General features: G+C 40.6%; 1 protein-coding gene across 1 annotated transcript; it reads left to right on the forward strand.

Moving 5' to 3' along the window:
* The first annotated feature begins 227 nt into the window (after nucleotides 1-227).
* On the forward strand, nucleotides 228-26,722 carry TBPL2 (TATA-box binding protein like 2). The gene is made up of 7 exons (XM_021701502.1): nucleotides 228-281; nucleotides 3,387-3,847; nucleotides 4,481-4,568; nucleotides 6,578-6,669; nucleotides 13,362-13,529; nucleotides 18,712-18,806; nucleotides 26,646-26,722. Exons 1-7 carry the CDS (start codon nucleotides 228-230, stop codon nucleotides 26,720-26,722), a joined length of 1,035 nt encoding a protein of 344 aa, XP_021557177.1.
* The last annotated feature ends 1,098 nt before the right edge of the window (nucleotides 26,723-27,820 follow it).

Raw genomic sequence — 27,820 nt, forward strand, 5'->3', positions numbered from 1 at the left:
CGGAGGCTGAGGCCAGGGACCCGCGCGACCCCTATCCCTGCCCCACCTCGCCCCCACCGCAGGCTCCGGGCCCCGACACCCCCCCCCCCGGCCCCGCCTAGCCGCGTGCGCCCGCCGGGCGGATAAATGGCTTGTGCGCCACGTGCGCTCAGTCGGGCTCCGCCGTAGCTCGACTTGCCTGGGCGCTTCCCCCCTTCTCAGCCCTTCTAACGGTGAGGCCTCCACCCATGGAGGAGGAGCAGACGTACCTGGAGCTCTACCTGGACCAGTGCGTCGCCCAGGTGAGCCCAGAAGCCGCCGCCGCTGTCCGGGGGCCAAAGCGCGTCCCCGCCCGGTTGCTGAGCGCGCCCAGTCCTGAGCCCTGAGGGCTTTGCCTTCAGTAGCCCGTACAGAACTCCTAGCGACCGTCAGAGGTGGGCTTGATGGTCCTCGTCTTTAAGTTGAAAAATAGAAGCTTCGAGAGGGGAAATAACACGCCACGGTTGCCAACCAGAAGCGGAACCTGGTGTAGTGTGACTCCAGAGCCATGGTTAGATGGTCCCGTCCCGGTTAGAAAGACGCGGACACGGAGAGTTCGCTTCTGTGTCTCCTGTAGGGACCTCTGGTTCCCAAGTGTCCCCGCTTTGCTAAGGGAAACGTAGGCGGACTACCCCGCGCAGCGTTGGTATTGCACTTTGAAGGGGTGGCAGCCTTCGATGCCAAGAACAGGCCTCAAAAAATAGTCTCTAGGGACAGGTGGGGGGGGGGGTGTCGCAAAACTTGAATTGGAGACACCTGTGGCTTTCAGTTCGGGGTTCTTGGTTTTTTGTTTGTTTTGTTTCTCAATTTAAAAAATCTTTAAAGTCAAGTATTGTAGAAGAGCGAGAGCAAGGAGTCCTCAAAAAGAAAAGTGCAACTTTCTGTATGGGGGATTTTTAAAAAGACGACGATTAGCGCCGAAGTAGAAATAGTGAGGCCTTCATTGCGTTTAACATAGCAAATGAAAGCCCACGCAGGAAAGATGAGTTGATGGTTCTGGCAAAAACAGCTTAGCAAAAATTTTCTGCAGATATAAGGCCAAAGATGTGGTGAATATGCTGTAAGTACATCCTGTGCGGTGTGTTCCTACGGTCCACCAGAAAGGCTGTCAAACGTCCCTTGCCATAAAACATCCCCCTTCCGTATCTTGCTGCCATTGCCTTAGATTGCTAGTGGAAGTTAGGTTTCCTTGGGTGAGTGCTTCCTCCCTGCTAAAATGCCAGGACAGGAAAAAGGAGGGGAGACACGGATTGTTGCAGATAGGAGTGCTTTAGTGTAAACTGGCTGATGAGATCCTTTCCAGCTAGTACAGGAGAGGCCAATGAGAGAATCCTGGCCGTTTTCCCCACCTCACTTTTCTTAAAGCAGATCTGTGGGGTGGGGGTAAGTGGGGGAGAATTACATAATTCAAAATGAAGCACAGTCCAAAATCTTATTTCAGGAGAATAACTGCATTCTTCTAAAGTGTTTTCTTTGAACAATTAGTCACCCCTGCCATCTGCTGGATTTGGAGTAACAGAACAATTCAGTAGAATCTAGCCAGACATTTTATGTTAGCTAGAGGTAGCTTTGTCACGAAGATCCAGCACGAGGCGTTCACGAATGTTCAGTTGTCAGAAGTCAGATCTTAGGGATGAGGTTATCCTGCAAGCAGTGCTCAAAATCTGGAATCTAGGTCTACAGCTTGGGCCAAACAGGTGGTAACATGTATCAAGGTAATCGATTTTTTTCCATAGAAAAGCTCGTGAATTTTACATGAGCTGCTTTCCTCAGTTGCACACCTCATTCCCTCAGTTGATGGTAATGGAGGTTGAGCAGCCTTCCCCAGACTGAAAGTATAATACATTGATTTAAACTATTCTTGCCATTTAAATTTCAATAACTGTTTTCCTCTTGTAAATTCACCGAACTAGAATATTTGTTCATATCTCCTTTGACTAGAAGGAATAACCTTGGGTCTTCAGTGGAGTATTGATTAGCACTCAAGACTCTATCTTAAGCTTCCTTCACTTGTCTCTTTATAAACTATGAATTTAAGACTCTAAGAAACAGGGGTGCCTGGGTGGCTCAGTTGGTTAAGTGTCTGCCTTCAGCTGAGGTCATGATCTCGGGGTCCTGGGATCAAGCCCTGGGTCCGGCTCCCTGCTCAGTGGTAGAGCCTGCTTCTCCCTCTCCCTCTGAGCACCCCCCCCCCGTTTTGTTCTCTCTCTCTCTCTCTCTCTCACTCCCTCTCTCAGATAAAAAATAAAATTAAAAAAAAAAAAAAGGGTGGAAAAACAGATGGAAAAATAACCCACTCAAAATTAATTTGGGATGCCTGGGTGGCTCAGTTGGTTAAGTGTCTGCCTTCAGCTCAGGTCATGATCCCAGAGTCCTGGAATCGAGTCCCACATCGGGCTCCCTGCTCAGCGGGGAGTCTGCTTCTCCCTCTGCCTGCTGTTCCCCCTGCTTGTGTGTGCTCTCTCTCTCTCAAATAAAATCTTAAAAAAAAAAAAAAAAGACTAAAAAATATTTAACTAAAGTTCGTAATCAAGGAATACAGTAAATCTATTCAAAGTACACACTATTTTTAAAATTTTTTTATTTTGTCCATTGAGGCATTTTATTTGCATATATGTGTTACATCCCTAGAAAAAGAATCCCAGGATTTTCCCTCCTGTGTGTTTTTGTCTTGCTTTTTCATGGTCCATGATGCCAGCTGAGGTTGTCCATACGATGAAACTAAACTAGCAGGACAGGAACAGATTACTCTGCCATTTTTCTACATCTTTGAGTTGTATGTCAAATCTGGAGCTGATCACTCCACACTTGCCTAACCTGCCTGTGAATTTCACAATCTGTGATCATCAACGATTTCAAATTTGCCAGTGTAACCATGCTTCGTCATCACGGAAACCAGACAATGACTTTGGAGCATGGCCTAATAAGAACCTGGCATTTGTTTCTCTTTTCAGCATTGTTAGTGCTCTTGAGAGCACCTGCCAGGGCATTCATGGGCACCATTACGGCAGCACAGAAAGATAGCAGGAAGAGGACCCAAAGTACACACAATTTAGAGTATGGTTGCTCAGTTGCCTTTATTACAAAATTAGACTTAGAGTGGCAACTTACAATGGATCTAATGTAGGAAAAACATTTTTTTGAAAAATGCTTTGTTTGCATTTTAAGATCTACTTTCCTGTTTCTATTAAGTGTGCTGCAACTCTGAAATCTAACTTTAGTGGTACTTTGTGGAAATAGGCAAGGCGTGAATGTAAGCTATCTTGGACTACTGGGCCTCTTGAACACACTGCCTGCTAGCTATAGTGGTTTCCCTTTGGTGTGACTTGCTGTTCTGTTTCTTGCATTTTGTTTTGGGAATGGCCTAGGATGACCTCGCTCCGCCCAGGTCACCGCTGCTCAGTCCAGTTGTACCTGATGATGTGTACATGCCTAATTCATCCCATCCAGAGACTGTGTTTAATTCACATCTTGAAGAAGTCAAAGAAACATCTGGCCATTTCTCATCTGTGGATCTTAGCTTCCTGCCAGATGAACTTACCCAAGAAAATAAAGACCAGAGTATCATTAGAAGCAAGCATGAAATTGAAGACAATTATAAAACTCAAAGTCAGCAAAGTAGGTTGTCATTACCCAGAGAGCAGGACATTGGTCTGGGCTTAATAAGCAACAGCAGTTTGTCGAATTCCCATTCACATCTGTACCCTGGTGATGCTGACTCAGTCCAGCCCTCTCTTGAGAAACCAAACTCCATGCCTCTGGTGTCCATAACTCCCATGACACCAATGACCCCTGTTTCAGAATGTTCTGGAATTGTGCCTCAACTACAGTAAGTTGTGTGTGTGTGTATGTGTGTGTTTTTAACAGGTGATGCTCCTGGGTACACATTTTATGTTCCCGAATATAATGACAACTAATTTCAGAATAATAGTGTAAGGAAGAGAACTTCAGGTTTAATTATTTATCTGTTCTTAATGTATTGTGGCTTTAGACAGTTTGGTTATCTGTAAAATAAAGTACTAGTTCTTGATCTCCTAAGAGAAGCTTAAGAGTTAGTATATATGTTCTTGAAGGATTGTATTGTTTATACTAAAGTACGGTAATTGCTGAGAATTGTGGTTAGGGTTGGATAAACACAAAGAATATAAAGACGTAAAATGAAATTCCGTTTGCAATTGATTTGGAATTATGCTTTCTATTTTGAGGCATGGTTTTGAAAAAGATTTCAAACTTGCTTTTAGTCAGCTAGCCATGACATTTTAGAAGATATTTTTGTACTTCACTTTGCAATCTTTTACATTTTACTAGGGTTTATCACGTTACTGTGTATTTCACATTGAGAATAATTCTCCTCCTAGGAAGTTGCTAATATACAATCTATAAAATGAGGAAGTTAATACATTTTAATTCTTTTTTACTTTTTATGTCTGATGTAATTTTCTAAGTTGACTTATTTTTTCAGGAATATAGTTTCCACTGTAAACCTGGCCTGTAAATTGGATCTGAAGAAAATAGCTTTGCATGCAAAAAATGCAGAATATAACCCAAAGGTGAGATTTCTTAGTATTCCTTGCAACAATTAGCTTCTACTTAGATTTACTTCATATGATCATGTTATTGACTCACTCCTTTGTTTTTGTTTTTAAAACAAAAAAAAATTGTTAGTGCAAACCTTTTGGCAACTCAAGAGGTTATTTGCCTCATTGTCTGCTTTGAAGTTCTGAAAAATAACCTCATTCTCTGTGATGAATAAAGCAGTGATTGAGCAGTTCCTAAAGGTTAGGATTTTTCCCTTGTCATTCAAGAAGATTTTTCAGTATGACCACTTTCAGCCTATGGAGACGCATTCTTAAAATGCCATCATAGTTCTGGAAATAGTGTTTTCTAAATGTTGTCCCACCTAAATTTTTCCATTTACAATTTCTCTTGCTTGAGAAAGGTAAATAGTTTAAAGTGTGAAGTTCAAGCTTCTACTTACTAATGTAAGATTTAGGGATTTCTTTTCTCTCAAAGTCTAATAAAATCTACTCTTTCTTGTGTCCTGCCAAGACTAAGCATCCAATTTTAATGGCCTATTAACCGAGGAAGTAGATTTGTTCGTTCAGTCAACATTTAGTAATTGGCTGGTCTCTGTACCTATGAATGCAAAGATGAGTAAGACCTTGTCCCTACGAGGGAAAAGTTCACTATCTTGGGGGATGGAGGGTTTATGGCCTTAGATGAAAAAGGCTGTATTTGTAGAAATGCAGAGGACCTTGTGAGCATCAGCTATTTATGGATTAAGTTGTTTTGGCTGTTGTGGGAGTGTTCTTGCTGACCTCTGAATTTAAATGTACTTGAATATTAGCCAAATATTTCCTTTTTCTATTTCATGTAGCTGGCTATGATGAGCACAGAAACACAATGATAAGCTAGGATTCTTAGGGCCACAGCCATGACTGCGCACACTATTAAATAGGCACATTTAAGCATATTTGATTGTCCATCATCCTCTGCTCTCCTTCATTTTATTTTTGTGTATAGGATCTATCCAAAGTTGGACTTGAGAGCCAGAGAAATTCTGGCTTGGCACTTAAGCTCCCTTCAGAATTCAATAAAATGAATACTGGGTTAGAGTATTATCTTAAACACTTGGAAAACATTCACAAGATTCAATCAGCTCTGTGCAGTGCTGACTCAGGGTTCTTTCACTGTCTGTCAACATTTCAAATCTGAAACTGCCAGTCCCATCTTGGTCCTGTGGAACCCCTCCAACCCATGGAAGCTGCAGTCTTGCAGAATATTCACCCTGGTTTCCTTCGCAGCTTGCCAGGGGAAGATGAGCACAGAAAGGGGTGCCTGTGTAGGACCAGAAGGAGCAGCAGGTCTTTGGTGACATGTCAGTGTGGCAGGCCAGTCCTCCCTGGTACCCCTTGTATCAGCATCTCCCGGAGGGCCTGCCCATGCTGTTGGGCGGGGAACCACACTGAGAACTGAAAATCAATTTGTCCTTCATCTTCAGCATGCCTATCAATATATAAATTCTGTTCTATAGTTTGGCAATTTTTTTTTAGTACATTCTGGAGTCTTGGCAAGCCTATAACATATTTTGTACTCCCCCCCCCCCACCCAATAGTCTTTGAAAGAAAAAGGAAGTATTTCAAAGTAAAAAGCATAGCATCTGACTAGTCGTGGCTTTAAATCTCAACTTTACCATTGCCTGTGTAAAGTGGGAAGTTAAATAACCACTTCGTTTCCCTGTGCACTAAATGGTGATGATCATGGACTCAGTTGAGCTCTATCCTGAGGATAAAGGAGACAAACTTGTAAAGCTCTTAGTATTAGGCTTGAAATAGAACAGGCACTCAAAATTTAGCTTTATTCTTATCCTTACCTGTTTTTTTCTAAGTACATTTTAGAATCATTGTTTTTGTTTACCTTAGCATGGGGAGACATTTTTTTCGCTTTCCCATCCAATCTCCGTTTATTCAAGACTCTTTTTACGTCCAGCTCAGCTTTTCAACTGGAATAGTGTTAAAGCCTAGCAGAGGCTAATTGTCCTTTTGACTTCTGTGTATAGAGGTTTGCTGCTGTCATAATGAGGATCCGAGAGCCCAGAACAACAGCCCTCATATTTAGCTCTGGGAAAATGGTCTGCACGGGAGCCAAAAGGTATGTGGAACCACTCTCCACCCTTGTCAGACAAATAATTCAGTATATAAAACAAGGAAGGATAGTATTTATGTTCCAAAACACCTCGGAGGAGCAAAATACTTTGCCGAAGAGTTAAGTTCATGAAATGCCAAATTTGGGGTTAAAAACATTCAGTTGTGCAATACTGACTCCCGTCCGCTTTGCAGCCCCCCAATAAACTGAGGGGACTTAGGTGGGCTGTTAGAGCTTGATCTTAAGGTGCACTTAAAAGCTACCATAGTGATAAAGCCTGTTATAAGCCTGGGGAAGTAGTTATTGTATCTTTTCCTTATTGCAGATAAACGGAGAGAATTTTTTAAAGGAGGTAAATTAGGTACTTTTTACCATTATCTTGAGCATTAGCTCAGGAGGCAACTCTTAAAAGGCTCCCTTTCCCTGGATCTTCTGCAGAGGAAGCCCTGTGCTGCTATAGATCCTTTCACCATCCAACTGTAGGGGGAGAGCTGCTCATTGCTTATGTGTTAGAAGATGAGTAGTAAATTGTCCTCCTGGAAGGCTGTATGAATTTGTCTTCACTCTACAGATATACCAAGATTCCTTTCCTCTAAGGAACACTGGGTGTTAATATTCTTTTTTATATTTGCCAAATGGTTTGGAAAAAAAAAAGTGTTAATTACATTTCTTTGATTTGCTAGTGAGATGAACTTTTCATAAGCATGTAAACTGCCTACTGTGTCTTTTGCCCAATAGTCTATGGAATTATTGGTCTTTTGTAAACAGCTTTTTGTTTGTAAGTATTTCCACCGTTTTGTCCTATATATGTTATTTCCCAAAATACTGTTTATGGTGTTTTATGATTTTTTTTTTATACAATTAACATTTTTGTGTGTGTATAGTCCTATTTTTCTTTAGGGTTTTGATGTTTGGCTTCATGCTTAGGAAGGCATTCCCCATGTACAACATTATATAAATATTGACCGCTGTATATTTTTCTGGCCTTTTTCAGGTCCTGCTTTGTATTGAGGAAAAGAAGTTGATGTTTTGATTCAGTGTGAGCTTTCTCTAGGTGATGGAGATGTTTTCCATGTGTGCTCTCCAGCGTGGTAGCCACTAGTTACATGGAGCTGTTGAACAGTTGAAGTATAGGTAATACACAGAGGAACTTAATTATTTTTTATTTTTTAAAGATTTTATTTGAGAGCTAAGGGAAAGTGCACAAGCAGGGGGAGCAGCAGAGAGCAAGGGAGAAGCAGGCTCCCCACTGAGCGGGAATCCCAATGCAGGGCTCAATCCCAGGACCCCGGGATCATGACCTGAGCCGAAGGCAGGCGCTTAACTGACTGAGCCACCCAGGCGCCCTGGAACTTAATTTTTTATTTAATTTTTATTTAAATATAAATAGCTACACTTGGGGGCGCCTGGGCGGAGCCCTGTGTTGGGCTCCCTGCTCAGCATGGAGTCTGCTTCTCCCTCCCTCTGCTCCTCCCCAAACTGCTCTTGTTCTCTCTCTCTCTCAATCTACCTTTCTCTCAAATAAATAAATAGAATTTAAAAAAGAAATAGCTATATGTGGCTAGTGGTTACCATATTGAGCAGAGCTGGCCTAGAATTTTATTTCACTAGAAGATAAGTTTTTCTTTTCAAATGGCCAGTAAGTGACCTGATACATTTATTGAAGAATCCATATGTGGTTTTTTAGTATAGTCGACACACAATGTTACATTAGTTTCATGTGACTCAACAGGTTTGTACGCTGTGCTATATTCCCCAGGAGTGTAGCTACCATCTGTCCTCATACAAAGCTATTACAGTGGCATTGACTATGTTCTTGTGCCTTTTATTCCTCTGACTTCTTCATTCCAAAACTGAAAGCCTGTATCTCCCACTCCACTCATTTTGCCCAAACCCCAGCCCCACTCCCCTCTGGCAACCATGAATTTGTTCTCCATATTTATAGGTCTGCTTCTGCATTTTTTTTAAGATTCCATGCGTGAGTGAAATCCTATGGTATTTGTCTTTCTCAGTCTGACTTACTTCACTTAGCATAGTACCGTCTAGGTCCATCCATGGTGTCTCAAATTGGACAATCTCCTCCTTTCTTATAGCTGCACAACATATTGTGTATATACACCACATTTTCCTTATCCTCTATCAATGGACGCTTAGGTTGCTTCCATATCTTGGCTAGTGTAAATAATGCTGCAGTAAACATGGGGTGCATTTAACTTTTCAAACTAGTGTTTTTGTTTTGAGTAAATACCCAATAGTGGAATTATTGGATCATATGGTATTTCTATTTTTAATTTTTTTATAGGAATATTTTATTTGAGAGAGAGTGAGAGCAAGCGAGCACGAGAGGGGGGAGGGTCAGAGGGAGAGGCAGACTCCCCGCTGAGCAGGGAGCCCAATGCGGGCCTTGATCCTGGGACTCCGGGATCATGACCTGAGCCGAAGGCGACTGAGCCACCCAGGCGCCCTATTTTTAATTTTTAAAGGACCCTCTATACTGTTTTCCACAGTGGCTGTAACAATTTACATTCCCACCAATAGTGTATGAGGGTTGCTTTTCTCCATATCCTTACCAACAGTTGTTATTTCTTGTCTTTTTAATTTTAGCCATTCTAACAGGTATAAGATGATATTTCATTGTGGTTTTGATTTATATTTCCCTGATGATTAGTGATGTTGAGCATCTTTTCATGTGTCTGTTGGTCATCTGTATGTCTTTGGAAAAATGTCTGTTCAGGTCCTCTGCCCATTTTTTAAACGGATTTTTTTTTGGTGTTGAGTTGTAGAAGTTCTTTATATATTTTGGATATTAACCCCTTAACTGATATGTCATTTGCAGATATCTTCTCTTATTCAGTAGGTTGCTTTTTGGTGTGTTGGTGGTTTCCTTATTGTGCAAAAGCTTTTTATTTTGATGTAGTCCCAATGGTTTATTTTTGCTTTTGTTTCCCTTGCCTTTGGATACATATCTAGAAAAATGGTGCTGTGGTCGATATCAGAGAAATTACTGCCTGTACTCTCTTCTAGGATTTTTATGGTTTCAGGTCTTGAATTTAGGTCTTTAATCCATTTTTAGTTTATTTTTTTGTATGGTGTTTTAAAGTGGTCTGGTTTCATTTTTTTTACATGTAGATGTCCAATTTTCCCAGCATCATTTATTGAAGAAACTGTCTTTCCCCTTTTGTGTATTCTTGTCTCCTTTGTTGTAGATTAATTGGCCATATAATTATGGGTTTATTTCTGGACTCTCCATTAATCCATATGTCCGTTTTTGTGCCTGTGTGTTTTGATTACTGCAGTTTTGTAGTGTATTTTGAAATCTGGTGTTGTGGTATCTCCAGCTTTGTTCTTCTTTCTCAAGATTGCGTTGGCTATTTGGGGTCTTTTGTGGTTCCATACAAATTTTAGTAGTAGTCTAGTTTTGTGAAAAACATTGTTGGTATTCTGATAGGGATTGCATTGAATCTATAGATTGCTTTGGGTAATATGAACAGTTTAACAATATTCTTTCAATTCATGAGCATGGAATATTTTTTTTCATTCATTTTCAATTCATGAGCATGGAATATTTTTTTTCATTTTTCATTTCATTTTTTTTCATTTTTAATTTCATTGTGTTATCTTCACTGTTCTACAGTTTTCAGAGTACAGGTCTTTTGCCTCTTTTTGGATTAAGTTTACTCCTAGGTATTTTATTCTTTTTGGTGCAATTATAAGTGGAATTGTTTTCTTAATTTCTCCTTCTACTTTTTCTTATTAGTGTATAGATCTGCTACCAATTTCTGGGTATTAATTTTGCATCCTGCAACTTCACTGAATCCATTGATTACTTCTAGTAGTTGTTTGGTGGAGTCTTTAGGATTGTCTATGTACAGTATCATGTCATCTGCACATAATGACAGTTTAACTTCTTTACCAGTATGAATACCTCTTATTTCTTGTCTGATTGCTGTGTTTAGGACTTCCAGGATTATGTTGAATAAAAGTGGTGACAGTGGACATCCTTGTCTTGTTCCTGATTTTAGAGGAAAAGCTCTCAGTTTTTCACCATTGAGTATGATGTTAGCTGTGGGTTTTTCATATATGGCCTTTATTAGGCTGAGATAAGTTCCCTCTAAACCCACATTTTTGAGAGTTTTTATCATGAATGGATGTTGAATTTTGTCAAATGCTTTTTAGCATCTGTTAAGATGATCAAATGATTTTTATCCTTTGTTTTGTTGATGAGGTGTATCATTTTGATTGATTTGTGAATATTGAATCCTTCTTGCATCCCCAGAATGAATTCCACTTGATCCTGGTAAATGATCTGCTTACTGTATTGGCATATGTGGTTTGCTAATATTTTGTTGAGGATTTTTGCATCTATGTGACAAATCCATTCTTAATCCATTTCCCCCCACCTGTTTTTACATATTAAATTCTTTACATGTGTCTGGGTAAGTTTCTGGGCTTTCTCTTCTGTAGATCTGTGTATCCTTGGACCTAGAGATCTACCATTTTTAAGTCCTTATTGGACAACTCTGCAAGGTATCTGCAAGGATGTTCATTTTATCATTGTGTAAAATGGAGGGGAAAATAAAAATTAAAAAAATGGAGACAAATACCTAGTAATAAAGTTTTCATTAGGTCATAAAATAAAATTATATTTAGCTATTAAAACATATACACATATATCAAGTTGGAAGGATAGTCACATTGCATTGTAGGGGAACAGGCAACTAAATTATAAGTTTATTATCCAACTTTCACTTTAAAATATGCTATATTACAGACATATTCATGAGTATCTTTCCCTATCTGAATTTACCTGGTTCCCAAAATCTGATGGTGAAAGTTTGGATGCTGAGTTCAGATAATAAGAGATACTCGTTACCCAAATCTATTTGGTTCTTGAATCTTGAATAGAGATTTGTGAAATTTTGGTTAGTCTAAGAGCTATCAGAATTATCTCCAAAAATTGATCCAAACCTATTCCTTTTAGTTGTTAATAACCAGAGTTTGCTAGTGAAGGATACCTGTGTTTGCACAGGAAAAATACAAAAGGGTCAAATGTATTCCATGGTTATCACCACTGGTGGTGACATTTCAAGGTTCTTACTCTATTTCCTAATGTTTGTACAAGAACATGCATGTAGACTTTAACCACAAGTTGTTTGAATGGGAATTTCTATGGTCCTATTCACAGCTACTATCCCACGAAACTACAGGGCTACCCAAACTTAAAATTTGACCTTATAAACATGAGCACAATGGGCAATGTAATGAGCCAATTAGCAAAATGTAGTTTTTCAAACTAGAAACTGTTTATCTCACTGCAAACTTGGGGACATGGTCTTGGTAGGGACCTCTCAGGGTGAGGAGAAGCAACGCGGAGTGGAGTGAAATATGTGAAGGAATTAATACACATAAGAGGGGCTGTGTGGTGAAGGATCTAGGTAGGAAAGAGAATGGAATGCTTCCTTTAGTCCAGGCAAACAAAAAGTTCAATCTGGCTTTTCTTTCAGGTGTTTCTGATTTTCAACGTAAAGATGGGGCAACCCAAAAGAGAGGGTGGAGTTCACATGGTTCACCCACCAGGTTTTGCTCCTGTTTGGCAACCCCTGCTACTCATTGTTTTGTTTTGCCAAATATAGCCTCGCATTGCAGGACTTCACGTTCTGTGACCTGGATTTAGGGTTGGAGCAAGACAAACACTTAGAAGAGTATGGCCACAAAGTTGAATGAATGTCTTTCTTTCTCATGTTGGGTGTGAGTTGAGTGACCATTCTGTGAGAAAGCCTGAGCAAAACTGGTTAGGTTTTGAGGTGTTTCATGCTTTTTTTTGTTTTTTGGGGTTTTTTAAGTGTAATTTGTCACCTGAAGATCCAAGTCCTAGTATCTTGTCTTTGCCACCTGATTGGCCTACCTCTTACTTCCTCGTGTTGATTTTTTTTTTAATTTTTATTTATTTTTTTAAAAATTTTATTTATTTGACAGCGACACAGCGAGAGAGGGAACACAAGCAGGGGGAGTGGGAGAGGGAGAAGCAGGCTTCCTGCTGAGCAGGGAGCCCGATGTGGGGCTCGATCCCAGGACCCCGGGATCATGACCTGAGCCGAAGACAGACGCTTAATGACTGAGCCACCCAGGTGCCCCTGATTTTTTTTTTTTTAAATGCATGTGTCTTTATTTTTGCTGCTGCTGTTCCCATCTAAGTGGCACACACTTTTAGACCAGATGGATAGTTCTCAGACTTTACTGAGCACCACAATCTGGAGGGCTTGTTAAAAATACAGACTGTTGAGCCCTAACCCCAGAGTGTCTGAGGCTGGGACCTTTGCATTTCTAACAAGTTCTCAGGTGATGATGCTCCTGCAGATCTGAGGACACACTTTGAGAACCAGTGGAATAGTTAATTTTATCTAATACCATTTGAAACAAGAGAGAAAAATACCCTATATGTGAAAGATGACAAATTAAGATGAGAACATGTTTATGGTTTGGCTTTGACCATTGTACCATACATTCTACTAGGTGCTAGGGACACAAGTAGAGGAGGGTGGTCCTTGTCCTCAACATCTACAGGTTTGTAATATACTTTGAGAGAGAAACCTGGTACAAATGCTAAAAGTACAATCAGGGAAGTATGTGCATACAGCCTAAGCAGTATAGAGGACACAGCGATTAAGATCTCTTTAAACACATTTGTCCCTCCCTAGTGAAGAGCAGTCTCGACTTGCAGCGAGGAAGTATGCTCGTGTGGTGCAGAAGCTGGGGTTCCCAGCCAGATTCCTCGATTTTAAAATTCAGAACATGGTTGGAAGCTGTGATGTGAGATTTGCCATCAGGCTGGAAGGTTTGGTGCTAACCCATCAGCAGTTCAGTAGGTATGACCTTTCTATAACTTTGAGTTTACCAAGATATTGAAGTTGTGTTATGGACTCCTTATATAGTGTACCTTTTGGAGAAAGTGGTGTTTTTCTTTTTAAAGACTGTAGGTGAAAGGATTAAGATGCTGTGCTTAAGTCCTTCCTTGGTTACTCTGTGTCCAATCTTCTGAAACAGCGGTCCTCAAAATTAAACTGTACAGTACTCACCTGGACCGCTTTTCTTTAAAAAACACTTTGCTACCAGGGCTGCATCGTCACAGATGTTGCTTGAATTTGTAGTTCTAACAAGCTCACAGGTGATGTCAGTCCTTCTCACCAGAGGCTGGAGACTCACTACCGTGCAGATTTCTGAAACAGGCACACCTGCCTTGTGGGGGGGTGAAGACCCTAGAAGGGAAGGGGTATGAGATGGGTTAGGCAGGTCGGAAGGGGCTGACGGCTGGCAGGGGAGAGAGGGTGAGGGAGAGGATGAAGAAAGAGTGGCCTAGCACATTCTGTGAAGGCAATGCTATCTAGTGTTTTTCCTGTTGGTTTCGAGGGGGTTTTGTGTGTTTGTGTCACGCTAGCCCCCACCGCAGTTTCTTCTTTAGTGGAGTCCTGCTCCTCAGGGAGCATCTGTAGGTTGCTTCTTCATGTGTAACTTCCATCTCATCAGCAAAGGCTCAGCATCCTCTTCCCTCAGCTGCTTTGGTGCTTCTCCCAGCCTGTCAGGCCCTCAGCAGTGATGGAGGGGGATGGGTCAGCCCTGGAGCCCACCACCCTGGGGCATATATAGCTGTCCAAGGCCATTGAGCTGCTTAGAATCACAGATGCTCTTAAATTCTCTTCCTCTAACTTGAACTTCTGTCCTTTCGCTCCCCTTTTCCCCCTCTTTGACTTGGAGTGGTCATTCCTCTTGAAAGAGTGAATAGAGATATCCTGTAGCTGTGCTTTATCTAACACTCATTGGCCTTCTTTTTGAGACATGGTCTGAACAGCTGTTAAAAATCGCTTTGTTTTTTCCTAGCTTTTCAAAAACCCAAGTTCATGCTGAGATTCGGCTTTGATGATATTCTTCAGGCAGTGTTTATTTTCCCCTTGATTGTATTTTTTCCTCTACATTAGTTGTTTTTTTTTCCCCCCAACATATGCTTATTGGGTGCCTGTGATGTGCCCAGTGAGCTCACTGCAAAGCTCCCCATGCAAGAAATATTGCCTTTTTAGAGATCTTTTTCTTTCTTCAGTCTTGGGATGGGTTGTAAATTCATAGTAAAACCTTTCTTGTTAAGAGTCTCTCAACACAGGAGCTGTTTTTTCTTCCAGATTCTCAACCATGGGCCTCTGGTCTGTCTCTCTCTGAACCAACTTTTCCTGAATGTATGAAAAATCTCCGCCTGAATTCTGCCTGTCTGTATCAGATTTAGCACTCCACTTTCTGGCCGTTAAGGGCTCTAAAATGATGTATGCTATTCCTCCCAAGTTTCTTGTCATTTCTTTTTCACCAAGATTGTCATCTTTGTAGTTCAGATTTAAGTCTAGAGCAGGAGTGCCTCTTCTCCCTACTCCCACCTACTGAAAGAGAATGGCCGGGCAAGATGACACTTCATCATATGCACTGACTTTAGCCTCTTGGAGTGGGTCCATAGCTGTTCTATTTTCGTTCTGAAGCAGTTTTATTATCTCCTCCATCTTTTAAAAAAAAAAAAATTTAGCCACAGGGGCGCCTGGGTGGCTCAGTGGGTTAAGCATCTGCCTTCAGCTCAGGTCATGATCCCAGGGTCCTGGGATCGAGCCCTGCATTGGGCTCCCTGCTCGGCGGGAAGCATGCTTTTCCCTCTCCCACTCCCCCTGCTTGTGTTCCCTCTCTCGCTGTGTGTCTCTGTCTGTCAAATAAATAAAATCTTAAAAAAAATTTAGCCAGAAAGCCTGCATTGTATTCCTACCACTATCTCTTTCTGGTCTTATTCTTGCCTCCTCCAAAAGTTTGCCAGTCAGGCTCCACCATTAGGTTCTGGATTACAGCTCCAGTGTGTATTGATGACATTGGGGCATTAAAACACTTCTTTCTTAACAGGTTTGTGTCTTTAAAATGAGGCCTCTCCTGGGGCACCTGGGTAGCTCAGTCAGTTAAGTATCTGCCTTGGCTCAGGTCATGATCCCAGGGTCCTGGGATTGAGTCCCACATCCGGCTCCTTGCTCAGCGGGAAGCCTGCTTCTCCCTCTGCCTCTGCCCTTCCTCCCTGCTTGTGCTCTCTTTCCCTCTGACTAAATAAATAAAATCTTTAAAAAAAAAAAAAAAAAAGTGAGGCCTTTCCTTAAGTGTCTGCAGCCCTATGGGGAACCATGGCGCACATCAGTTGTAATTATTAGGTCAATTTCACCTATGTTAAGGGGCGCCTGGGTGGCTCAGCCAGTTAAGTGTCTGTCTTCAGCTCAGGTCATGATCTCAGGGTCCTGGGATCGAGCCCCATATTGGGCTCCCTGCTCAGCAGTGTGTCTGCTTCTCCCTCTTCCTCTGCCCCTCTACCCTGCTCATGCTTGCGCTCTCTCTCTCAAATAAAAAAAATCTTTAAAAAAAAAAAAAAAGTTTGCCTATGTTAAAACCTCAAGTTCCTTTAATTCCCCTGGTTCTACAAGTTTGTGTGTTAGCATCTGATACCACAAGTATCCCCCTTGTCATTGGGGGGATGTCAATATTTCTATGCTGTAATTATTTCCAGTTTCCCCTGAGCATTGTTCTCCCTTCTTTGTTTCTAAATCAAAGATCTCCTGATAATAAATATTTCTTAAATGAGTCCTATCTAGGTGGTTACCGTGTTGCAGATGCTACAGAGATCATGCCAGTCAATGCAGCCAGCGTCCAGGACGCCTGGATGACTCAGTCGGTTGAGTATCCGACCCTTAATTTTGGCTCAGGTCATGATCTCAGGGTTGTGAGGTTGAGCCCTACAATGGGCTCCATGCTGAGCATGGAGTCTGCTTGGGATTCCCTCTCTCCCCCTACCAACTCCCATCCCCACCCTCCAACCCCTGCTGGTGCACGCTCTTTCTCAAAAAGGGGAAAGGGAAAAAAAAAAAAAATACAGCCATGGTCCCTTGCCCTCATGGAGCTCACTGTCTAAAAGGGAAGACAAAAAAGCTAAAGATAATATGGTAACTATGAAGGTGGACACCCCTTTGAGTGCTATGGTACCATTAAGCAGGATATTTAATGTAACAGGGTGGGGGAGGGGAGTGTGGAGGTCAAAGTTCTTATGGGAAGTGACATTTAAGCCAGGAGTCGAACGGTGAGTTGAAGTTGGGTTGGCCAAGAGATTGGCAAATGTTTGTTGTTATTGAACTCAGGCAATTCTCCATCTCTAACCAAAATAACTTTTCCCCACCCCGCCTCAACCTTCTTTGAAATGAGGCAGAGAATAAGTAAAGTAAATATCTCCTTGGAAGTTTATTATGCTGGTATCTTAAAACTATGGTTCTGAAAGCCAATTGCAGTTTGCCACCACTTACATACCAAAGATTTTGTTTTCTCTTTTCCCTTTTTTTTTTTTTAAAGATTTATTTACTTATTTTAGAGAGCGAGAGAGTGAGAGAGGAGAGTGAACATGAGCAGGGGGAGAGACAGAGGGAGAGGGGAGAGAAAATCCCAAGCAGACTCTCTGCTGAGTGCAGAGCCTAATGTGGGGCTTGATCTCACAACTGCGAGATCATGATCTGAGCTGAAACCAAGAGTCGGACGCTCAACCAACTGAGCCACCCAGGCACCCCCTCTTTTCCCTTTAAAATGCTAAGATTCTGTTGGAAGATCAAATGGAAACATTCCTTCTGTGTCTCTAGCTTTCACTTTCTTGGTTCAAACCTCAGCTCCCATACAAATTTTGCAGGGCTCCAGCTAGTATCATTGACTCCCCAGTGCTGAGAAGTGCTAAGTAGGTTGTCTTTTTTTTTTTTTTTTTTTTAAGATTTTATTTATTTATTTGAGAGCGAGAATGAGATAGAGAGCATGAGAGGGGGGAGGGTCAGAAGGAGAAGCAGACTCCCCGCCGAGCAAGGAGCCCGATGCGGGACTCGATCCCGGGACTCCAGGATCATGACCTGAGCCGAAGGCAGTTGCTTAACCAACTGAGCCACCCAGGTGCCCCAAGTAGGTTAAATCTTGACAGGCTTTCTGCAGTAAGAGTGACCTTCCAGGAAGACCAGTCTACCCAGAGCAACCTCCATATACTTTAGAAGGGTAGCCTCTCCACTGTAACACATCATCCTGGTACCAGTAAGAGATTTCACGTCTGCTGTTGTATGAGTCTTAACTCATTGCGGAATGGAATGGAGGGCGTTTTTCTGTGTGGTCCTGATTCACCCATTAAATGCAAAGATTAACATCTATTGTGTTCCATTTCTCAGATTTCTTCTTATATCTGTTCTTAGCATTGCTTTAATTTTGTCAGCTTCCTTTTAACTCTTGACTTCTTTTTTGAAGTCTCCTTAAGCCTTTCTAGGAGTCTCTCTACTTCTCTATGCTGGAGCCTGAAACAGTTCTTAGCCCTATCCTCCTCCTTCTACATTTAGTAGTAAATATGAGTGAGTTACTATTTATAGGACCAAGTCCTAAATTTGTTTTTGTTTTTTTAGTAATCGCTATACACAACATGGGGCTTGAACTCATGACCCTGAGATCAAGAGTCCCATGCCCTTCCAATTGAGCCAGCCAGGCGCCCCACAAATCCTAAATTTTTAAGAGTTGGGATAGTTTAGTTTTCTTTACAGCACCTGTCCAGAGACAAATGATGGTGGTCTGGAAAACTTCTTAGGTTCTAATATTGTTCTCCTTAGCAGTTTATAAATGTGTACAAAATGTGCTCATATTGGGAAACTTGGAAATTTAGAAAATTTAGAAAACATGTTTATGTATTTTTATTGATAGACTTTTTTTTTAACCAGCAAGATCTTAATACATTAAATTTGATGCCTTAAGTTACCTTAGTTTTTAATAGCTTAGCATGACCTGCACTTGAAAAAATGTCATGACCAAAGATGAATTCTGTTCTTGACAGTCACAAGAAATTGCTTAGGGCACTCCAGACTATTTTTATTAAGATGGTCAAAAGGTTTTGGTAGGATAGCTTTAATACGCTGGGTCTTGAATGTTATGGGAAAGTAGGTGAATAGTACTATTTTTAACTTTTTTCCTTTTATATCTGAACAGTTATGAACCTGAACTGTTTCCTGGCCTTATTTACAGAATGGTAAAACCACGAATTGTGTTGCTTATCTTCGTATCTGGAAAAGTTGTGTTGACAGGTAAGTTCTAAGATTATTTTCTGACTTTCATAGGCTTCAATAGCTATGTGTTGCTTTGCTTTTCCTTTCAAATAGCTTTGTTCACCATTATAAAGTAAGTCTTGATATTGTAGAACACCTGGAATAAAAAGAAAAGTAGGAAGGATTATAACCTCACTCATTGGTCTCAATACCCAAAACAATACAATTTTTTTCATGTTTTTGTTATTTTGATATGTATATTTATCTTTACATCCTGCATTTTTATTAACCATTATAGCATGTAGCTTCGCTCATTGTCACAAACTCCTCAAGAACACTTTTAACAGCTGCACAGTGTTCTAACAGAGGGGTCATCAAACCTTTTCTCTGTAAAGGGCCAAATACTAAGTATTTTAGGCTTTGTGGCCATAGGGTCTCTGTTGCAACAATGGAACTTTGCCACAGTCGGTGTGAGAGTAGCTATAGACATTACAGAAAGGAAAGTACGCTGAAATGTAAATTTAATATAATCCATATAATTTGCATGTGTCATGTAATATTCTTCTTTGATTTTTTTTTTTTTGCCCCCAACCATTTAAACGATTGAATTTAAAACCATTTTTAGTTCACAGGCTCTACAAAAACAGGACTAGCCCTCTGCTGACTTCTGTTCTAAACATTATCATATCAAACTTATTTTTCCATTGTCAAGCATTTAAATGTTCCTTCTTTGTTCACTGCTTTATAAGGGCACAGACATTTGGCTATTTTTATGTGTGGAGAATTATTAGTGTGGATGCTCAGAAATGGAACTTTAAGGATATGACTATTCTTAAGGTTCTGAGTACAAATTACCAAGTTGTTTTTTAAAGGGATACACAATATAGTTCTCTCCAATTACATGTTCCTACCAGCAATGTACTTAAGTATCTTTTACAAACCCTCAGGAGCATCCAAAACAAAGATGGCATGAAAGAAAACTTTAACTTTATAAGTGAAAATGATCTCACTGCTTTACCTTACTGGTAATCAGAAATAGAAATTGATGACTTTTTTAAACCTATTCAAGAAATAGCATTTCATCTTTTGTAGATAGTGTGTACATAACTTAATCCTTTGTTTACTTTTTATTATTTCCCCCCCCTTAAGGATTTGTATGAGTTCACCATAATATTAAAAGTAATTACTCTGTTATACTTATGGCTTTTTCCAGTTGGTTTATTTTTACATAAAGAAGGGTTTTTAAAATTCTTGAGGTAAATGGTTGAGACTCTTTTCCACACCATCTTACTGAAGTTTGCTATTTTTGTCTAATTTTGTCTGACTTTTTACACATTTTACTATTCTGTAGCAAGATGAATGCCAAATTTATATCTTAGGAGCCAAACTGATTATGCCCCACTCTCAGATAGCCAGCCAGCCAGCCCACCACAACCTATTACTCTCCTTATTATTAATTTGTGATGACTCCATTTGACCTTTATATATAAAGTTATCACTCAGCATCCAAAAACATGGAATTTCTGTTCTTAAGTCTTCTTTTAGAACTCCCAGTAAAGTTTCATAGTTTGTTTTACTGTAACAAATAATTAATGTGTCTTCAAAGTGGGGAAAGCCCATTTGGAATTCAAGAACCTTTTGAATACAACAAAGCTATACTTTCTCAGATGCTGCCAATGTAGAGTCTAGAATAATTAAGACTGACTTAAAGTTTACTTCTATATGTCCTGAAGGAGAGGGGGGAAATGTCTGCCAAGTAAGTTGAATAGTTATAAATATTGGAGCAAACATATGCCCTACTTAAGGGAACAAACTTTTGAAGACCTTGGAAGGACACGTTCATATACTTGCTATGTATCATTATTAATCAGTCTTATTAAAAGTGCCAATTGACAAGTACAGGCTAAGTTTCTATTATAGATACACAAAAACAAGTCCCTTTAAATATCCTTAATTCAAACCAGCTTTCTCACTTACCCCAATTAAAAGGAAAAAGAAAAACAACTGGCGTGTACACATTTCCTACAAGTTTCAAGTGACAGAAGTAAAGAACTGTCTACACTCAATACCAAAGACCATGCAATACACTTATACACAATAAATAAAATTTGTTATGCATTCAGCATGTAGAACAAACAAAGCTAAATTTCTTCATTCTTGCAAGATGTAGATCATCACTTTTGTGAACGGGGGAATGAGTTGTATTAACTGAAGTCCAAATTTCTGCTTACAGTATGAAGTAAAAGCCAACCAATGTCTTAATACTGAAATATGAGTAATTATCTATTGGGATCTTTCCCTGCTTGTGCTGTATTGTCTTAAAATACTTCACCTAGAATACATGGTTTAGGTTACTGTTGCTCCAAACGTCAAGACCTATGTTCCTTATTCTCTATCCTTACCTATCTAGACTCTTTTCATCTGCAAAGGGTTTAAAAACTCAAGGACCCAATTTTGGGTGTAAACCTGAGGAAGGGGACCAAGGAGGCCTCCTTTTAGCCTTGCTTCTAGGACTTTAGCTGAGGATGGTCACATGGAGTGTCCAGGGGACTCCTAGAGACACACATGGCAAGACTCTGCAGAGGTGTTTTGGAAGGTCCCACAAGGGTAAATAACTTTTGCCTAGAAAATGTTAGAGTACTGAAATTACAAATGCATTTGCATTTCACTCTATTTAAATAATGGACCCCGGCCTTTCCCTAGGTAGGAACTGTAGAACACCAGCACACCTACTGTAAGTGCAATTCTAAACCACTGTATCACATGCCACTTTCAGGGCCTCTGAAAATAATTTATCTGTGTAAAATTGTCTTACTCCCCCGAGTAAGGCTGTGGCCACCATGTCCAAGGCTACATCTGAATGTTCTATTTATAGTTAAGTGAGCTGATGGCAAAGAAGCCCTGCCATCCTACTGTGTCATGGTCCCTGACAGCAAAAAGCAACAGGACCTGAGCCAAGCCTTACACTGTTTTCCCAAGCCCATGCTGGGAAATGATGGTATGATACTTAGGACCTAGGATTTTTTTTTTCTCAAGCCACAGTAAAACTAATATAGCTAGGATCTGCTGGAATAATATACAATGAACAGCAACTATGTCGGCTTTCATTTCTAAGATCAGACACCATAAAGTGAACATATGTTGGGCATGTCTGTGCCAGGCACTGTGATAAGAGCTTTTGTGTAGGTTCCAGTTAACTCTGTGAGGTTGTCCTGAACATCTCCATTTCCTCAGCTGTAAAATGGGGACAGTGGAGAAGTTAAGCACAGGTGGGAACTGGAGCAGCCTGTCTGCAGAGCCTCCCACCCCCACAGACTCACCCTGTCCCCCCAGCTCTTTAGATGCCTGTGCAAATGCCTGTGCAGTCTTTGGGGGCACCTTCTCGCTTATCCTCCTTGTCAGCTGAAGGACAGAGGTGAGAGGCAGCAGGTGTGGTGGCTGAGAGGCTGGGTTCTGGAAACCAACTATCCAGTTTGAATCCAGGCTTAACTATTTCTCAGCTGTATGATCGTGGGTGGATTTAAGTTATCCACCTTGATTTCCACACATGTAAAAAGCAGGTGGCCGTAGAAACTACCTGCTAAATGTGAGGAGGCAGAAGAACAGTACCTGGTGGACGGTAAATGTGGTATAAATGTTAGCTGTTATTCCCTTGGTGGAAGCCCACTCATTTTCCCCCTAGCGTTGGAAGACTGGAGTCTTGCTGTGATGCCTTGCCCTAATGATGGAAATATGATGTCTAAAGAGGCTATAGTCTAATGTCTAAAATGCTTCACATTTCTTTCTTTCCCTCCAGCGTAATGGACTTCTTAAGAAGCTGGGTCCTTTTTACGTAGGGTAACTCTCCATCAGCTAGACATCAGCAGTTCTTGGAAATGTTAGGTCAGAGGGCAGCATAAAAATGGCAAGACTTGGGGCGCCTGGGTGGCTCAGTCGGTTAAGTGTCTGCCTTCGGCTCAGGTCATGATCCCAGGGTCCCGGGATCGAGTCCCACATCGGGCTCCCTGCTCAGCCAGGAGCCTACTTCTCTCTCTGCCCCTCTCCCCTGCTCGTTCTCTCTCTCTGTCTGAAATAAATGAATAAAATCTTAAAAAAAAAAAAAATGGCAAGACTTGTTAGTGAGTAGGCCAGAGAGATAATATCCCTGTTAGTCATGACCGGGAATCCCCCATAATGGCAAGTATATACTGTAAAATGTATACTTTGAAGGGTTTAATGCTGTTTTTTGCAATTTATAAGATTTTTCTCTTGTGTGCATACACATATGGTATCACTTGGGAAAACAAGATGTGTACTTATGACTTGGCGTATAAATAGAATTGGAAAATCCACGTATAATTGGAAATTGATGTTTGGGCTGGCTAAGGGGTAGGGATGAGCTTATAAACCTTACTGACAGACGGCAGATATTTCATCAACTTCGGGTGCCTATCAGGTACCCACCCTGTTTTAGGTGCTGAGGATGGAAAAGCAAATCTAATACAGTTGCCCCTCGCCCCCACCAGGAATCAGCCCTGGGGAAGGACACAGATTGTGTGAGACTGGCTCTTACAGAACCGGATGGTAAACCAGGTGTGCTTGGGCCAGCCGTCTCAACATCCGTATCTTGAAGCACATTCTTCTAGGACAGTAAAAATGTGATGGTTTACAAAGGACTTTTTACAAACATTCACTCACATAACTCCTAGGCAGCCCTCTGAGAAGGCTATTGTCCTTATTTTACAGGTAAGGAAATGGAAACTCAGAAGTTAAACAGTTCGACTGTGATTTTTCAAACCTAGTTAATAGTAGAGCTGGTCTTCAAGCCCATACAGAGTGATTTCAAAGCCAGTCCTTTCTTCATTGCATCAGCCACAGAATTTTCACCTCAGTCACCCTGGCTAGGAATGGTGTTTATCCCCCAAAGTGGTGCTCATTGTTACCTAAAGGAAAAGACTGGTCAGGTTTTCTTAAAAGCAAGAGGCCTCTACCTGGAGCCTGGTGCTTCAAATTGGGATGTTTGATTATAGATTAATAGGACTACAGGACCAGTTTAGTTTCCCATAAAGTCAATACTTATTTTGGGTGAGGAAATATTTGACTAAAGGGACCAAACCCCCTCATTGTAATACCCAGTTACAAATTCTGGCCATATTTATTTGATGACGTTTAGAAGGGAATACTGGATACGTGAGGGCTTCACCCACAGCTGCTATTCACGGTTCAGGGGAACTTCAACTTCTTGGGCCTTGTTTTCCCACGAAGGAAATGAAGGGAACTGGATTAGTTAATTCCCACAAAGCCCTTTTGTGTCTACAGGTGTTTTTCGGTGATATAAAATAATGATCACTCTCAGTGTCTGTTTCCTCCTGGGCGATGGGTGTTTTCTGTTCTCCAGCAGATGCCAGAATGCTAAACTCTTTGGGGCTTCAAAATCCTTTTAGGTATGATTTTTTAAAGTCTTATGAAAAACCGAAGTACATAGTTACCTGGAATGCTGGGCCTAGACCCTCTGTTTCTCAATTAAATATAAAAGGAACCTTGGTTTTGGTGAGTGGGGATGGAGGTTGAATGGGTGGGTATGTGTCTGTTAAATCTACTCTACTTCACTGTCTCCTAATAAGAAAGCTGTCACATTCAAATGTACCTAAAAGCAGAAAAGGTCCATCAAATCAGAGGCAGGATTTTTTTTGTAATGGTGTTTTACTTACTACTTCCCCAACTCACTGTTTGGTTTCTACAAAACGATCACTTGAGAAACTAAAATGTTCATGCTGTAACAAAAATCTGGGGCTTACGGGGTTTTTCCTACCCCAAAGGTACAGAGTTTCTGTTACCCATGTCAGTAACTCACCCTCCTCCTCATCCTTTTCCCCACCCCACATCTCTGAGGGTGGAGACTCACACATAGTAAACTCCTTGGCAATGAATAAGTAACTTTTTGCCCTTGCCTCTTAGAGAAATTTAAGCTTATAAGGACTTAACTGATTCTTTAATATTTTTTAAAAACTTGAGGTGAAATTCACATAATATAAACCTAACCATTTTAAAGTGAATAATTCAGTGACCGTACACTCACAATTTCTGCAACCACCACCTATATGTAGTGCCAAAACATTTCGATTACTCCAAAATAAAATCCCGTATCATTAAGCAGTTTCTCTCCATTCCTTCCTCCCCTTAGCCCTTGGCAACCTCCAATCTGCATTCTGTCTCTGTGGAATTACCTATTCTGGATATTTCATATAAATGGAATCATACAATATGTGACCTTTTGTGGCTGGCTTCTTTCACTTAGCATAATGTTTTTGAGGTTCATCCATACTGTAGCAGTAACACAACCTCATTCCTTTTGCTAAGTAATATTCCATTGTATGTGAATATCACAATGTGTTTATCCATTCATCTGTTGATGAACACTTGGGTTATTTCCACTTTTTGGCTACTGTGAATAGTGCTGTGATGAATACGTGTCTGCATTCATGTTGAGTACCTGTTTTCAATTTGGGGGCATATACCCAGGAGTAGAGTTGCTGGGTCATATGGTAATTCTTAACATTTTTGAGCAACTGCCAAACTGTTTTCCACGGTGGCTGAATCATTTTACCTTCCAACCACCAATGTATGAGAGTTCCAATTTCTCTATATCTTTGCCAATACTTTGCTATTTTCCATTTTTAAAATTATTATTATTATTGCGCATCCTTGATAATCCTGATTTCTATCTGATTCTCAAACCTGGTGATTCTCCTTTTGGCGATTTCCTCTCATTAGTCTTTTTTTTTTTTAAGGTTTTATTTATTATTTGAGAGAGAGAGAGAGAGAATGGGGGGGGGTTGGGCAGAGGGAGAGGGAGAAGCAGACTCCCCACTAAGCAGGACTTCTCCCAGGACCTGGAGATCATGACCTGAGCAGAAGGCAGATGCTTAACTGACTGAGCCACCCAGGTGCGCCCTCCTATTAGTCTTGTAATTAAACCAGATAACCACTTCTCACAAGTTATTTCTCTCTTACTGAGCCTTAGCTTTATGGCTCTCAAGGAAGAGTCTTTATCAACTTAAGCTATTTTCCATTTCTCTTCATGCTAACCGTTTTTATATTCTTTTCCTTAATCTCCTTGCCTCCTGCCAGTGGTATCTGATAATAGTTTCCTGATTAGCTGGGAGCTCCATATAAACATCAGTACTATCAGTCCATAACCCAGTACAGCCCCACTCAGTACAATGTGCCTGCATAGCTTGGAAGGTGGAAGTAATAGTGGTGGTGGGGAGAGATGAACAACATCTGACTGCTCACCTCTCAAGAGTAGGGACCATGTCTAATGCATGTTTGTATCCACTTTAATCCCTAGAGCAGTTCTAATGAAAGATCCCTTGAAACTTAAGTCTCTAAGGAGTGACAGCGGTACAGTTTCCCTCCTCTAATAATCTCTTCTCGTACAATGAAATGTAAAACTTTTGCTGCCGTTTGTCTCACTCTGGGAGTCAATATTAGGGAATCAAGATGTTAACTAGACCTGAGTGGATCAAAGGAAGTCCCTTTTGCTGGTAGCTAAGTGTCTACAGGTGCTGATGAAGGTCATGTTCCGTGGTCGTGTTCATGGTATGCTGAGAGAGAACATTCCATAGTTCATACTGTGCCCTGTGAGGCAAAAGATGAACTTTCTGATACACCCACGTAGTGAAGTACTAGAAAACTCTGCTCTAGGGTATGTGTTTGTGGGAATATGGCTGTCACCACCAAATTCTTTTGTATTTACCAAAATATCACTTCTCAAGTAAACCTAAAGAGATGTCTTCCTATTAAAAGTACTTGGAAATGACAATGAAATTTTAGTCTTAAGAAAATTTGGATATTGTCTTTATATTAAAGATTATATAAACTTGGATTTCTTTATAGGTGCCAAAGAACGTTCTGAGATCTATGAAGCATTTGAAAACATCTATCCTATTCTAAAGGGTTTTAAAAAAGCCTGAGTATGTCACTCAGCATCTCACATTATATTGGTTTGAGTGTGTGCATAAGCCCAGTGCACAAACCACTAGACTGTAGATTTTCTATGCAGATTTTGACTTTATTTGTTAAAAGATGATTCTATATGAGTATCCATGCCTAAGAACTGAAGAAACTTCTCTTTCAAAATGACACATGTTATTTTAAATACTGAAAAAGTAAACACTTCAGAATTTGATTTAGGACCTTGTTAGAAGGATGTTTAATCATTAAAATTTAATGCTCTGCTCTTGTGAAAGATGTAGTCTGTTAACATGTGTTCTCTGAAAATACATAGGAATATACAGAAATTTCAGATAACTGCATAGAATAGATCATATCTGCAACAACATCATCTAGCAGGACAGAAATTTTTTTGCCTTTTAAAATATTGAGTAGATGGTCCTGGCCGCTAGATACGGGCACTGTGAAGGATCCTGTCAGAATACAAATGAAAGTCTGAAACCCTAAGACAAATTAAATATCCTTTTGTTTGAAATGATCAGAGGAAATTATTCCTTTTGCTTAAAAATAAACTTTCAGGAACCATTCAGGTTTAGTGTAAGCTCTATTTTGAAAACAGCTTAGGGACTTACTGCTTTTTTTGTGCCTTAATCTGTCATGGTATTACAATAGACTAGATAAGACTAGGAGGATGGAGCAAAGGGTTCAGATGCGAGACCTAATTAGATTGTGGAATCCTCAGAATCTGATGGAGATGTGCAGGTTATGGGGGGGGGGGAATGGGACTAACTAACATGACTCATGGCTCTTGTTCCCAAGTGGTTAGGGATTATGTCTTGCACCAAGATGAGGAAACAGATTTGTGAGGAGGGAGAGTTCAGTTTCGGACATGCCACGTTTGTGGTGGCCACCTTACATCACTTTATGCCTCCTAGGTAGTTGTGAATCTTTGGGTGTGGAACTTGGGAGTCACAGCTAGAGAATTCAAGGCAGTGATCAGTTGACAGCCTACCAAAAGAATCCTTGAGAATCACTGGTCTAGGTAAACTGACTTATAGGTACATTTTTCTTTTTTCCTTCTGTAGTTTGGAGGCATTTTCAAACATGAATTACTCTGA

Source organism: Neomonachus schauinslandi, chromosome 9, assembly GCF_002201575.2.
Source record: "Neomonachus schauinslandi chromosome 9, ASM220157v2, whole genome shotgun sequence".
Taxonomy (NCBI): Eukaryota; Metazoa; Chordata; class Mammalia; order Carnivora; family Phocidae; genus Neomonachus; species Neomonachus schauinslandi.

What these genes read in the sequence shown, in the direction of transcription:
- TBPL2 (XM_021701502.1), top strand. Translation starts at nt 228, where the DNA reads ATGGAGGAGGAGCAGACGTACCTGGAGCTCTACCTGGACCAGTGCGTC. An exon ending in TGGACCAGTGCGTCGCCCAG is followed by an intron (nt 282 to 3,386) that starts GTGAGCCCAGAA and finishes GGAATGGCCTAG; the next exon opens with GATGACCTCGCTCCGCCCAG. An exon ending in ATGCAGAATATAACCCAAAG is followed by an intron (nt 4,569 to 6,577) that starts GTGAGATTTCTT and finishes TTCTGTGTATAG; the next exon opens with AGGTTTGCTGCTGTCATAAT.